This window comes from Anguilla anguilla, chromosome 17, assembly GCF_013347855.1.
Source record: "Anguilla anguilla isolate fAngAng1 chromosome 17, fAngAng1.pri, whole genome shotgun sequence".
NCBI classification, from domain to species: domain Eukaryota; kingdom Metazoa; phylum Chordata; class Actinopteri; order Anguilliformes; family Anguillidae; genus Anguilla; species Anguilla anguilla.
Window position 1 is genome coordinate 4,217,169 of NC_049217.1, and position 15,146 is coordinate 4,232,314.

General features: G+C 46.7%; 1 protein-coding gene across 1 annotated transcript in view; it reads left to right on the top strand.

The window, feature by feature from the left end:
* LOC118216198 (rhomboid-related protein 1-like) overlaps positions 1–15,146 on the top strand; it is a 55,323-nt gene that overhangs the window by 13,057 nt on the left and 27,120 nt on the right. The window contains exons 3-4 of the mRNA XM_035397272.1: positions 11,422–11,646; positions 14,936–15,084. Of these exons, the coding sequence (XP_035253163.1) occupies positions 11,422–11,646; positions 14,936–15,084 (374 nt within the window). The remainder of the gene's footprint in view (positions 1–11,421; positions 11,647–14,935; positions 15,085–15,146) is intronic.

Genomic DNA, 15,146 nt, shown 5'->3' on the forward strand with positions numbered 1-15,146 from the left:
CAAAACACAGAATTTAAGGTACCAACTGTCATATTTAGATGATCCAAATTTCGATGAACTTTTATGTGTTAGTCGGAAAGAATGGAAAGAATCTTTGGAAAACTCCTGTTCAACCCAGACATGGTATTGTGGCCAATGGTGTATTTTCCCCTTAGAATTCACCAGAAACGTTCATTTCACGGCTGTTCTTAAAATATATATATTTTGCCGGCTCCACAGTGTCACAAACTGCACCTTTTATGCGGTGGTGACTGTCAGTTGTGGCGCAAAGCATTTTCACTTAAGCAAAGTAACTGAGAGAGATTAAACAATTACAATCACATTAGGTGACATACGATTGTGCTATCAAGCATTTGAAAATTGTTGTAATACGTGGTGGGAAAGTGACTTTTGCATTTTGCATTAACACGTTTATTACCTTCAAGTAATTCCGCACGTCAGTTTTTAACATGAAGAGTTTTACACATAGGAGCTTCGTTGACTTCCGGGTCAGTCGAGGACCAAGGAGACGACGACGGATAAAATAAGCGATTGGAGTGAGCCCCAAGACTTAGCAACAAAGGAAGGAACAGGGACAACGTAAATAGACTGACAAATGAGAAACAGGTGACGACAATAATTACATCAGTGATTTCGTAATCAGTTCAAGACACATCTTTTGCTGCCCCCTGGTGGTAAGCAGGGGCCACGACCCTGTTAGCATTTTAAAATATTATTTAAACATTATAAACAGCCAAAGCTGAATATTTATTGGGTCAGTTTTTTGGTTGAAAGCTGTGTTCAAGCTAACAGCAGCAGCGCCGCAGCTATGGTTAAAAAATTTGAGCTCGCGGTTAGAAGTCCGAGACATTAGGCCTCGTTGCCACCTACTGTGCATAATGCAATTGGCTTTGTCATTGTGCTGCGACAGGCTGTATGAAAAGGCCAGGCTGATGGCTTCATCCTTGTGCCGGTGGAAGCTCTGGAGCGGCACTCTGTTGCTGGTGTTGCGGCCATTAGCCGGCTAGCGTTCGCTACTGCACCCCAGTCAGAGGAAACTCCCTCAGCATCCGGATCAGGAGGGAGACCTCCAAGCCCATGAGAGTGTGTTCATCATACAGGGGATTGCTTTTTCCCCAGCGTTTATGCAGAGGATTGTATATAACAGAACCTTTACATCACTATGTTTTGACATGTTTTTTTGTGATTGGTTTCTTCTCCAGTGTAGGTAGATTTTTTTAAAATATAGGAATAAGAAATTATAACCGAAGTTATGACTCCTCTCTTGACGGTGACATTTGCCATAAACTGTGTAGAATTCAGTTTGGCTGTATACTTCAGATCCGGCCAGCATTGCATTATGAAATCTATCTAAGAAGATTTTGAAACCCTCGTTGTAAGGGATCTGTAAGTTCTGCTACGGAGGCTCTGTGTACGCTGGGCTCTGCAGCTGTGGGAGCAGATAGAGGTTCTGCCCTCGATGGGATGCACTCTTTGAATCCCTCTGATAACACCACACCGTATCCATGAACCCACCCGGAGCCTAGTACTATAGCCCAGTGCAGTCGAAGAGCTAATATGAGTGTGTGTGTGAGTGTGTGTGGGTGTGGGTGTGTGTGTGTGAGTATGTGTGCGTGCATGTGTGTGTGTGAATATATGTGTGTGTGTGTGTGTGAGTATATATGTGTGTGTGTGTGTGTTTGTGCACGCATGTGTGTGTGTGAGCGTACGTGTGTGTGTGTGTTTGTTTGTGTGTGCGCCTGTGTGTCAAAGTCTACAGGGTAATGATGCACACCGTAGGTTTAACTGAGCTGTTAGCCTGCAGCGTCAGTAAAGGGATTCGACAGATTCTACTTTGTTCCTCAAGCTTGATCTCAGCCAGAGAGTTCTGCCAGCCTTGCCTTCTGGTGTGAATAATAAACGTCAACCAGATTCATGCTCCGCGGTCTCCGCATCGCCACTGAAGTGTACACAGTAATGTTTAATAACAGCAACACAACAGGATAAAACGAACTGTATTTGTGTTGAGATCAAAGTAGTTTCTGACAGCTACCAGGCAGGCTGGGCTGTGTGTGGTTTTTGAGGACACACGCACACTGCAAGCTTGGGTCGTTCCATTGTAAATTACTGAAACCTGAGAGTGAACTAGCCATACTCTTCGAAAAAGCACGTGTTTCATTTCATGGAGTAACTTGAATGAATCATGCCAAAGACGTCAATTATTTAGAGCTCGAGTGGAACTCGAAGAAGCTCGGCGGAGCTAGAAACAATGGGCCAAACCGATAAAGAAAAATAGTGAGTAAAGGCTAAATTTGGTTTGTGCCTTGAAATTGGCAACGGTGCGACTTTCCTTTTGAAGCGCATAACCTCTGCTAGCACCCCTTCCAGGAGCTCCATTCTGCCCAGTCAGCTGTGGACAGGAGAGGTCTGGGCGCTATAAACCTTTGTCCTCAGATCTGGCTCATGATCAATACAATTTTTCTTCCTTTAGAAACAGATTTTGTTCATCAACTTGCCAACCAATGTGCAAAGAAAGAAATATGCTTACATTTAATTCTAGGTTCAGATTCAGGACCTGATTATTGAATCCAGGCCAGCGTCTTCACTGTTGGGGGGGGCGGGGGCGGAAGGGGGGGGGGGGGGGGGCACATGCAAGACAGCCACTGACCTCCTTCCAGGGGCAGGGCTCCCGACGTTGTCACTGTGGCAGTTAGCGCAGATAAAATCAATATTGCACTGCACCACAGGGGTTGGACGAGGCTTGTAATTATGCGTTATTATAATATTAATGAAATAAAGGATAATTTATCTGTGTGACAGGCACATTCTGTCCTGGACCGGATCCCCAGTTCTTCACCCTCAGTACTGGATAATAGCCTGCAGTTGTTCCTTAAATAATATTTATTATGAAGGTAGTAATGCATCATCAAAATCCTAACTGTTTAACAAGATTTAAAAACAAATCTATTGGCAACATGAGAAGTAAAAATCCAATTCTTTTTTTACAATGTTTATTCAGCAGATGTCTTTTAAGAACTTGCTAATGAATTGCCTTGTTATAAACAGAATCTCTGAATGATCATTCCTCTATTAATGGCCTACCTGTGGTGATGTTTTAAACTTCTATTTGTGAGGCTTCCAACAGGAAGTACTATACATGGCTAATGAAGCAGTAATGGTTAATTACTGTAGTTTTGGGAGACTGGACTATTCCATGAAGAATGTTCATGCTGGGAGATGTGTGGTGTCCCTCCCACAGTGATTCAGTGTGAAGCAGTGTGAAGCAATGTGACGCAGTGTGAAGCAGTGTGAAGCAGTGTGACACAGTGTGAAGCAATGTGAAGCAATGTGATGCAGTGTGAAGCAGTGTGAAGCAGTGTGAAGCAATGTGACGCAGTGTGAAGCAGTGTGACACAGTGTGACGCAGTGTGAAGCAGTGTGAAGCAGTGTGACACAGTGTGAAGCAGTGTGAAGCAGTGTGACACAGTGTGAAGCAGTGTGAAGCAGTGTGAAGCAGTGTGAAGCAGTGTGACACAGTGTGAAGCAGTGTGAAGCAGTGTGAAGCAATGTGAAGCAGTGTGAAGCAGTGTGACACAGTGTGAAGCAGTGTGATGCAGTGTGAAGCAGTGTGAAGCAATGTGACGCAGTGTGAAGCAGTGTGAAGCAATGTGACACAGTGTGCAGCAGTGTGACACAGTGTGAAGCAGTGTGAAGCAGTGTGATGCAGTGTGAAGCAATGTGAAGCAATGTGACGCAGTGTGAAGCAGTGTGAAGCAGTGTGAAGCAGTGTTTACTGAAGCTTCTTCTTCCTCCAGGCTGCTCACTCTCCTGCCTGGGTGTTGCACTGCAGGCCCAAATGAAGGGAAGAGAAGGCTTATGTGTGACTGTTTTACACAGAACAGCTGCTAATATAGCCGACACAAACCCTGCGGCTACACTTAGAAAACACTAGGAAGGATTCCAACACATTTCCCTATTGGCTGAGAAGGCTATGCCATCTACACTAATCTAACCATATGGCCGTGTTTCTCCCTTCCTATTAAAGGAGGGAGTAAATTAATTAAAAGGCCCTGTGCTTCTAATGGATCACACGGCACTGGTCAGACTGCTCAGCAAGGGTGTAGTCTTAAGTGCTGATGTGCCTGTGCGGGGATCTAGGGTTTGCCTTTCTTCTAGCTGTGGGTTCGGGCTCCCCAGTGCAGGCGGGATCTATATTATGTTCCTCTTCTCATTGGATCCCTGAGCTGTCAGTCATGAGAAGGCCAACCACAGCCGGTCCTAGGATTTGGGTGATACTTAGTAAAAATGAATGGGCCTATGCAATAAAAAGAGGAACATGCTGTGTTCCAAACAAAGACCCAAGAAGCCAGGTGAGGTGAGTTAACTGGGTAATTAGCTGCTTTAATTGATCAAGTAAGTGTTGAGTAACAACAAAAACCAGGAGACCCTGAGACTTTCTAGGACATGGACTGGCTTGGATATAGTGTTTATGCTAGTGGCTGGTTCTACGGCCTAAAGCCAGCCCCCCCCCCCCCCCCCCCCACAGCCCCCAACATACATACACACACACACACACAGGGCACACTGCCCACAACAGTTCCAGCCATAGGCTTCCTCTCTACGTGAATAAAGGACCAGAGAAGATGGCCTCCATTTGAACCTGAGCGTATTTGTGCAGTTGCTTGGTTTTTTGGTTGGTTGCCAGCGCACAAACGAGCCAGGACGGTCAGCGCAAAGTTTCCCGGATCCGTTACTGGTAAATGGCATGAAGGCACACACAGCTGGTTGGCAGGGAGTAGAGAACCATCCCGTTACAAACTGCCCTGTCATTTTGGCCACGTTTCTCAGAGCTGTTGGTTCTGCGGGTAATTCCTTTTGTCTCCTCCAGCTGTGGGTCTGCACTATCGTTTGACGCACATTTCCTCAGTTGGGCATTTCTCCTGGAAATATCACGCGGGCTGACAGTTCCTTGTTGGCTTTTTTAAATTGGCTTGGTTGTCACTGGGCAATAGCGAATTTCCCTCTCTTTGGGAGACGGCGGTGTTGTTTTATAGTCCTCCTCAGACTCAGCGAGTGCTGAGTCGGTTTGAATGCCATGTCTGTCGTTATAAGTATTATAAGTAAGACTCCAGTAAGCCACTTGTGTTGTCAAGCCTTTTAAAATATTTTCTTCCCGTCGCATCCAGCCTTGTCTCTTACGCAAGACACAGATAATTATGCGGAATAGATCCACCTTCCAATCACAGCTAACAACAGTATCTTTATTACCTTGGCCTTTTTTTGTGTGTGTGGCATACGTCTGTTCTCCGGAGCCAGGAGCTGCATTCGGCTTTTCTTTCTCTTTCTCTCCTCCTCCTCCTAACGCGTGAGTAATTGCCCTCCCCGGACGTAATTCTCATGCTAAAATATGCGGGTCCTCAGCAGCCGGTCGCCGCGGCGCCCGCGAGCCTCATCACCGCCTCGCGGCGGAGCTGCGAGCCGGAGCCCGGGTTATCGCCGCTCAGCAGGCTCGGAGCCGTCATTGTTCGGCGCGACGCCGAACTCGCCCGCCGACGCGCTCCTCCGCGCGTCTCTCCACGCTCTCTGTTAATAAACGCGGCTCGAGCCGCGAGCCGCCGTAAGCGTCGAGGAGGAGAGACGCCACGCCAAATTCGTCAGGAGAAGCAGACAATAGCCAGGTGGCGTCGTGTGACAGCGCTGTGTCGGACTGGACTCGGCTGGTGTCGTGACAGGTAGCGCAGTGGCTAAAAACGCATCAAAAGTCGGCAGCTGCAGGTTAATTTGAGGCTGCTTCCTTTTGTCCTCTACCAATATGTTGTTATCATACTGTAGCCAACGAAAGCTATATTATACTAGACTACGCACACCAGGACTAGAAAGACCGCTTTTTGAAATGCTGTGGGTAAGCAGTCTGCTTAGAAATTTTGGCAAAAAACGCCACATTAATTCAGTACAACTAAATTTTATTTGTATAGAGCTTTTTACAGAGACACTGTTGCAAGGACACTTTACAGAGGAAACAGAAAGGAAAATTTCTAAACCCCCAAAACTGAGGTAAGAAAAAAACTCTACAGTTGGAAGAAAAGCACTCAAACGGTGCAAGAAAAAACCACCCAGTGGGAAGAAATCTTGGGAGGAACCCAACTGAAGAGGGAAACCCCTCCTCCAGTGGCCAGCCCGGTTTAATACTAAAGACAGAATGAGTGGTAACAGAATGTAATGAGAGATCTATCAGAAATCAGAAAAGGTTGGGCATCTTACAGTGCTAGGTATTAAACCAGCTGGTGAAACAGACAGTCCAAGTGAAGAAGTGTATATTAATATGCAGTTCAGAGGGGCCATCCAGGCCTCCAGGTTATGTCATGGCGTGGGCTTCAATCAGGAGAGAGCTGGAGAGGTCGGTGAATTCAGGGAGGGGGAATGGCCCCAGGGAAGAAAATAGAAAAAGAGAAGGTTGGGCAGCATATAATTATGAGATTAGCTGTTGCATATGTATAGACCTAAGCGTGCATAATATGAAAAAGCCACAGGGTGCTATGCAATGGGTGTACACAGCCGTGAGAGCGATCCTGGACTGACAGCGCCCCAAACAAGGCACAGAACAGCAAATATGAGCATTCACAAGCTGGTGACAGGCACCAGCGCAGTCAGCTCAGCTCAGATAGTAGCTCCGCGAAACCTTGATTTACCATTCCCAGACATCCTAAAGGAAACGATCGACTAAAGTGGTACGTTTTGAGCCTCCACTTCAAGACAGAGAACTGAAGCCCGAACATACAAAGGGAGATTATTCTTAAAGGCAGGAGCTCTGTAAGAGAGGTCTTTACCTCCCGTTGTCATTTTAGATATACTTGGAATTTTCAAATAGCCAGCACCTTTCGAGTGAAGCAGTCTTGAAGGAGACTCAAGGATAAGTTGCTCTCTATGATATTCTGAAGCCAAACCATTTAAAGCTTTATACGTCAGGACTAGAAGCTTATTGTCAACCCTACGCTTAACAGGCAACCACTGAAGAGATGAGCGCGCCAGACTTATACGCTCACATTTCTTGTGTGTACCCTAGCAGCCTCATTCTGCATAATTCGGATGTTTCAAGGCTGAATTGCAGTGCAGCCAGACAATAAAGCACAGCAGTACTCCAACCTGGAGGTTACAAAGGCATGAACCATTTTTTCATCATCCTGCAGGGACAATATCTTCCTAAATGTTGATATGTTCCTCAGGTGAAAAAAGGCTACTTTTGTGATATTTATTACTGTGGGCCTGAAAGGGGAAATCTGAATCAATATGAGCGACTTATGAGTGAAAAATATTGTACAGGAAAGACAGGGACTCTGCACCAGGTGGAGATTGGTTCTGAGAAGCAGTGTTACTGCACCAGATGGAGATTGGTTCTGAGAATCAAAGTTGATGCACCAGATGGAGATTGTTTCTTAGAATCAAAATTGATGAACCAGGAGGAGATTGATTCTGAGAAGTAGTGTTGATGCACCAGGTGAAGATTGGTTCTGAGAGTCAGTGTCGATGCGCCAGGTGGAGTTTGGTTCTGAAGTGACAAATGCACTGGCTGGGAATGCAGTTTAAAGAACATCAGAACACGCTTGCTGACGAGAATCGTTATCAGCACTCTTCACCCTCCGCTAACCTCTTGGAGGGAGAGCAGGTAGCACACGTCACCTCAGCTCCTCTCCAGAAATTCACCCCAGGCTTGGTGGGATTGGCGTGGTCGAGGCAATATCAACATCTCACAGCTTAAATTCAACACCAGCAACATTGTTGATAAAAGTAGCAGTTTTTTAGCATCGAGGCCAAAGCGCACCCAGTAAATCTGCAGGATCGGGCCCTGTGGGAAAACTGCAAGCCTCTGAGGACGGAAAGATTACAATGCATAATTTATTAGCTTAGCAGATGCTATTATGCTGTGTAGTTTACAGTGCATATAGCTCACGGTTGTACAGCTACGCGTTTGCTGATGTAACTAATGCCAAACTTCGTGCTCAAGGCTGCAGCTGTATTTTCCCACCTGGGAAATGGTGTTCCAGCCCAGATCCTTAGCCTGAACCCGAGCCAGAAAATAGCTGGCATCGTGCAAGATTGTATTTCTCCACCTGAGATTTTGATCAACTGTCTAGTACCTGATACTTCCCTGTTGTCAAATTTGGCAAAAACAACTTGACTAACCTCATGAATTGCCCCTTGGGAAGAGTCAGTGGAGCAGGTTTGGAAAGAGAATGGAGCTGTGATACCCCAGGGGATTCTGGGAAATGCTCAGTGCATTTTTCAGCTACTCAAACTGAAGACAAAGTACATTGTGGGTACATTTAAACTGGGCCTGTATTTGGCAGTGTGGTCCAGTGTTATTACATCCATCCCAGAGATTGCCAGTAACAGCCATTTTATCATGACACCATAAAAAGTCCAGGGTTCAGTTCAGCAAGTGAGGATTAAGGAAGACTTGTTGGCGAACAGCCAGGGGTATTTAGGATAAGGTCAAAGCGGGTCACTTGTTTCTCAAGGGGTGTTCCTCTTCTTGAATGATTTACTCTAACTGGGCTGAAATCATAAAAAGCTATAAAATTTTGTAGGAAATATTGATACTCTGCAAGCGATGAAATTGAAACGTGACGGTTGGCGAATCTAAGACATGCTAAACGTGCTGAAACGTATTTAATCCTAATGCTCTTATAATTCGATGAAACACAGGAGCACCAAGAGCTGTATTGATCTCTCTCTGCATTCTGCAGCCCCCCCCCCACCCCCCTACTCACACGACTCTGCAGTAATTACACCCTCATTCCTGTCCGTGCTGTTTGGTGCAGTGGGGCATTAAAATGCAGATCTTACTCCCCAGATATTCATTCAGCCATGTTCAAGACAGAGAGTGCAATTTCCTCCATAGGACATTTTGTCAATATAATAGCTTTATTGTGTTTGCTTTTTGTTTTGTTTCGTTTTCTTCTTAGAAAATTAGCTCGGTATGAGGAGCTGATGTATTTCTTTCGGGGCGAAATAAAACACGGACGATAGAACACTGCTTTTATTTTCCCCAGTGGAGATTGGCAGAGGCATGTAGATTCATTCGAACAGGGTTTCCGTGGTTCTTGTAATTAAAATAGATAAGGAATAAGAGAGAAAACAGATCTCATTTGAAAGGTAGGACAGCTTTAGTGGAAAAAGCCATTAGTGCTGCGTAGGACTTGCCTCACAGAATTGAGATTTCTGGCGAGAAGTGTACAATATCAGTGATATTTAAAAAATCTTTTTCATTACAAAGACACACCTGCGTGTTATGTAATTCTGAATCTGTGGTGCTGAGAATCTTTTAGTGATTATTATTAATAATAAACAGTACTTAATAACAAGCATTCTCCTTTAGCATTGACTACGTCTTTAAAAACAGTGCTATCCACATGTTTTATAACACCTTTCTACTTCTCAAACCCCCCAAAACAAAGCCTTTTTAAGAGGTTGTGCACACAAATGACCAATAAATAGTGGCTCACTTTCAATTCAAATAAAATAAACACCCATAAAATGGCCATTATCCCTTGACTGCTTTTTTTTTCCTTTTCATTTCTGTTTTTATTACTCTCTGGCCAAGCCAAAAACAAAACTCAGGCCACCCCCTCAAATAAAAAATTAAGAAAATGCTTTATTGGCATTGAATAATATTACTACTATCTATGCATCAGCTTATTCGGTTAGGGTCAGAGGGGGGCTGGAGCCAATCACAGAATGCACAGAATACATCCTGGCCAATTTGCCAATCCATCGCAGAGCCCACAAACCATTCACTCACACATTCATATCTTCTTAGTGTCCAATTTTTAGTGTCCAATTTGCTTACTGCATGTCTTTGGCAACCAGAATACCCAGTACCCATGTGGACATGAAGAGAACATGCAAAGGCCACGCAGAAAGGCCCTTAGTTGGGATTCAAACTCAGTAGCTTCTTGCTGTGCTATTCATGGCACAACAGTGGCACTACTACTACTACCACTACAACAATAATATACTACTACAGTAATGTACAACTGCTAATTGTACTACTGCTAGAACTACAACAATAATATACTACTACAAATACTGCAGTAATGTACTACTACTATTACTACTACTATTAGCACTACAATCACTACAACAATATTATTCTACTACTAATACTACAGTAATGTACTAGTACTATAATAATAATAATAATAATAATAATAATAATAATAGACAATTCCTGCAGATATTGTGAAGTGTGGTTGCCGCCAATGCAAAGTTGACTTTGTGCTGAACAGAGTGAACAGTGTCTGTAGTATGAGCAGAAACAGAGTATTGTGTATGTGCTATAATATCACGACAACAAGGCAATTTGCGACACATAGGTGGTTGATATGGAGATCTAGGCAGTTGCTAGGGTGTTGCTAGGAGGTAGCTAAGGTGTTGTATGCGGTTGCTAGGGTGTTCTAGGAGGCTAGGGTTACGGTTACAGCTAGGGTTAGGGTTTGGGTTATGGCTAGGGATAGGGATAGGTTTACAGCTAGGGTTAAGGTTAGGTTTACAGATACCATTAGGGTTAGGGTTAGAGTTAGGGTTACAGCTAGGGTTAGCGTTACAGCTAGAGTTAGGGTTAGGGTTACTGTTAGGATTAGGGTTAGGCTTAGGGTTAGAGCTAGGGTTAGGGTTAGGGATACAGGTAGGGTTAGGGTTAAGCTTAGAGTTACAGTTAGGGTTAGGGTTACAGCTAGGATTAGGGTTACAGCGAGGGTTAGGGTTAGGGTAACAGATAGGGTTAGGGTTACATCTAGGGTTTGGGATAAGGTTAGGGTTACAGCCAGGTTTAGGGTTAGAGTTATGGCTAGATTTTGGGTTAGGGTTAGTGTTAGCGTTACAGCTAGAGTAAGGGTAAGGGTTACAGCTAGGGTTAGGGTTAGGGTTAGTTAGGGTTACAGCTAGGTTTAGGGTTAGGTTTACAGCTAGGGTTAGGGTTACAACTAGGGTTAAGGTGAACGTTATAGCTTGGGTTAGGGTTAGTGTTACAGCTAGGTTAGGGTTAGGGTTAGGGTTAAAGCTAGGGTTAGGGTTAGGGTTCTGGCTAGGATTAGGGTTAGGGTTAGGGTTAGGGTTACAGCTAGGGTTAAGTTTAGGGTTGCAGCTAGGGTTAGGGTTAGGGTTATAGCTAGGGTTAGGGTTAGGGTTACAGCTAGGGTTAGGGTTGGGGTTTACAGCTAGGGTTAGGTTTAGGGTTACAGCTAGGTTAGGGTTTGGGTTACAGCTGGGGTTAGGGTTGGGGTTATAGCTAGTGTTCGGGTTAGGGTTACAGCTAGCGTTAGGGTTAGGGTTGCCAAAGGCAATCACACTAATTAATGATGATAATAATAATATAATAATATAAATAGTAGTAATATTATTAATAATAATAATAATAATAAGACTATTGCTCTCTCTCCTCAGATGAGCAGTAAGCGCTCCAGCAGTTTTCGGCGGGCCATAGCCAGTGGGCGGCGTTCGCTGCACAGGGACATTCTGCTGGACGAAGCCGGCCTGGGCGTGTACAAGCGCTTCGTGCGCTACGTGGCCTATGAGATCTTACCCTGCGAGTCCCACCGCCGCTGGTACTTCCACCAGAACCACCTGTGCCCGCCGCCCGTCTTCATGGCCGTGATTACTGTCATTCAGGTAAACCTCTCTTCATTACCGCCAACACCGTCATTCAGGTAAACCTCTCTTCATTACCGCCAACACCGTCATTCAGGTAAACCTCTCTTCATTACCGCCAACACCGTCATTCAGGTAAACCTCTCTTCATTACCGCCAACACCGTCATTCAGGTAAACCTCTCTTCATTACCGCCAACACCGTCATTCAGGCGAGGGAATCAACAGCGGCTGTAAGTAAAACATCTATTATTAGAAATCCTAATGAGAACAGTTTTTTTTTTTTTAAACTGACAATTATGTAACCATGGCAGCTTTAAATCTGTTGGTCATTGGTTCCTCTTCGTCGTTCGCTTTGATTTTCGTGTGGGGAGGGGTGTCAGCGTCTTAATCCGACCGGACAGAAGTCCTTCTGCTTTCTGTGCACGCTCGCCGATCCCCACCCACTGAGGCGGGAGACTTATATGAAATCAATGTTTCAGAAAAGGGGAGCACGGTACGAATAACCCCGGAGCGCTCGCGCTGCATTAAAAATAACTTCGGCAGAACAATCCCTCCGGCTCCACTAATTACCAGACTCCGGCGAGGCTCCCCGAGCGATTACGGAGGGAAATTGAGTGAAGTCGAAGATAATGGCGGCGACTTTGGCCAACGAAAGCTGTCTGGGAGGGAGGATGACCCTAACCCGGATGGGCGTGGACCCGCGTGGGGGGCGGGGGGGGGGGGGCGGCCCTTTGCTAAAATACCGCAAACGCCTTCAGTGTTCTGTGATAAGGACGGCACCCGCTCGGCCTTCGTGTTGTTGACTCAGAGGAAAACGCGCGCTTGTCTTCTTCCTCAAATTTATGTGAAACGCGGGAGAAGGGTGCTGATTGCTGAACTTGTAAAGAGACTGCTGAGCTGTCGTTGTGAAGGGAAAAAAAAAACCAATGCACGCATTTATTTGTAAGTCAAACCGAAAGACAAACTTGGACTGACTCCAGGCCCACCGTATAGTCGTACCCCTTGTACAGCGCAATAGTCGTACTCCTCGTACAGCGCAATAGTCGTACTCCTCGTACAGCGCAATAGTCGTACCCCTCGTACAGCACTACAGTCGTACCCCTCGTACAGCACTATAGTCGTACCCCTCGTACAGCACTATAGTCGTACCCCTCGTACAGCACTATAGTCGTACCCCTCGTACAGCGCTATAGTCGTACCCCTCGTACAGCGCTATAGTCGTACCCCTCGTACAGCACAATAGTCGTACCCCTCGTACAGCACTATAGTCGTACCCCTCGTACAGCACTACAGTCGTACCCCTCGTACAGCGCTATAGTCGTACCCCTCGTACAGCACAATAGTCGTACCCCTCGTACAGCACTATAGTCGTACCCCTCGTACAGTGCAATAGTCGTACAGCACTATAGTCGTACCCCTCGTACAGCACTATAGTCGTACCCCTCGTACAGCACTACAGTCGTACCCCTCGTACAGTGCAATAGTCGTACCCCTCGTACAGCGCTATAGTCGTACCCCTCGTACAGCGCAATAGTCGTACCCCTCGTACAGCGCTAAAGTCGTACAGCGCTATAGTCGTACCCCTCGTACAGCGCTATAGTCGTACCCCTCGTACAGCACTATAGTCGTACCCCTCGTACAGCACTACAGTCGTACCCCTCGTACAGCACTATAGTCGTACCCCTCGTACAGCACTATAGTCGTACCCCTCGTACAGCACTATAGTCGTACCCCTCGTACAGCACTATAGTCGTACCCCTCGTACAGCACTACAGTCGTACCCCTCGTACAGTGCAATAGTCGTACCCCTCGTACAGCGCTATAGTCGTACCCCTCGTACAGCGCAATAGTCGTACCCCTCGTACAGCGCTATAGTCGTACAGCGCTATAGTCGTACCCCTCGTACAGCGCAATAGTCGTACCCCTCGTACAGCACTATAGTCGTACCCCTCGTACAGCGCAATAGTCGTACCCCTCGTACAGCACTATAGTCGTACCCCTCGTACAGCACTATAGTCGTACCCCTCGTACAGCACTATAGTCGTACCCCTCGTACAGCACTACAGTCGTACCCCTCGTACAGTGCAATAGTCGTACCCCTCGTACAGCACTATAGTCGTACAGCACTACAGTCGTACCCCTCGTACAGCGCTATAGTCGTACCCCTCGTACAGCGCAATAGTCGTACCCCTCGTACAGCACTATAGTCGTACCCCTCGTACAGTGCAATAGTCGTACCCCTCGTACAGCGCAATAGTCGTACCCCTCGTACAGCACTATAGTCGTACCCCTCGTACAGCACTACAGTCGTACCCTTCGTACAGTGCAATAGTCGTACCCCTCGTACAGCACTATAGTCGTACAGCACTACAGTCGTACCCCTCGTACAGCGCTATAGTCGTACCCCTCGTACAGTGCAATAGTCGTACCCCTCGTACAGCGCTATAGTCGTACCCCTCGTACAGCACTATAGTCGTACCCCTCGTACAGCACTACAGTCGTACCCCTCGTACAGTGCAATAGTCGTACCCCTCGTACAGCACTATAGTCGTACAGCACTACAGTCGTACCCCTCGTACAGCGCTATAGTCGTACCCCTCGTACAGTGCAATAGTCGTACCCCTCGTACAGCACTATAGTCGTACCCCTCGTACAGTGCAATAGTCGTACCCCTCGTACAGCGCAATAGTCGTACCCCTCGTACAGCGCAATAGTCGTACCCCTCGTACAGCGCTATAGTCGTACAGCGCTATAGTCGTACCCCTCGTACAGCGCAATAGTCGTACCCCTCGTACAGCGCAATAGTCGTACCCCTCGTACAGTGCAATAGTCGTACCCCTCGTACAGCGCAATAGTCGTACCCCTCGTACAGCGCAATAGTCGTACCCCTCGTACAGCGCAATAGTCGTACCCCTCGTACAGTGCAATAGTCGTACCCCTCGTACAGCGCAATAGTCGTACCCCTCGTACAGCGCAATAGTCGTACCCCTCGTACAGCGCTATAGTCGTACCCCTCGTACAGCGCTATAGTCGTACCCCTCATACAGCGCTATAGTCGTACCCCTCGTACAGCGCAATAGTCGTACCCCTCGTACAGCACTATAGTCGTACAGCGCTATAGTCGTACCCCTCGTACAGCGCTATAGTCGTACAGCGCTATAGTCGTACCCCTCGTACAGCGCTATAGTCGTACCCCTCGTACAGCGCAATAGTCGTACTCCTCGTACAGCGCAATAGTCGTACCCCTCGTACAGCGCACGGTTCTGTGGTCACGGTCCCGTTTTTGACCCTGCGTCTCTTCCCTCCAGATCATCGTGTTCCTCTGCTATGGCGTCATGCTGAACAAGTGGGTGCTGCAGACCTACCAGCCGGAGTTCATGAAGAGCCCCCTTGTGTATCACCCTGGCCATCGCGCCCAGGTGTGGCGCTTCTTCAGCTACATGTTCATGCATGTCGGGTAAGAGACCACGCCCTCAGAGAAGGCCACGCCCTCAGAGAAAGCCACGCCCTCAAACTTGA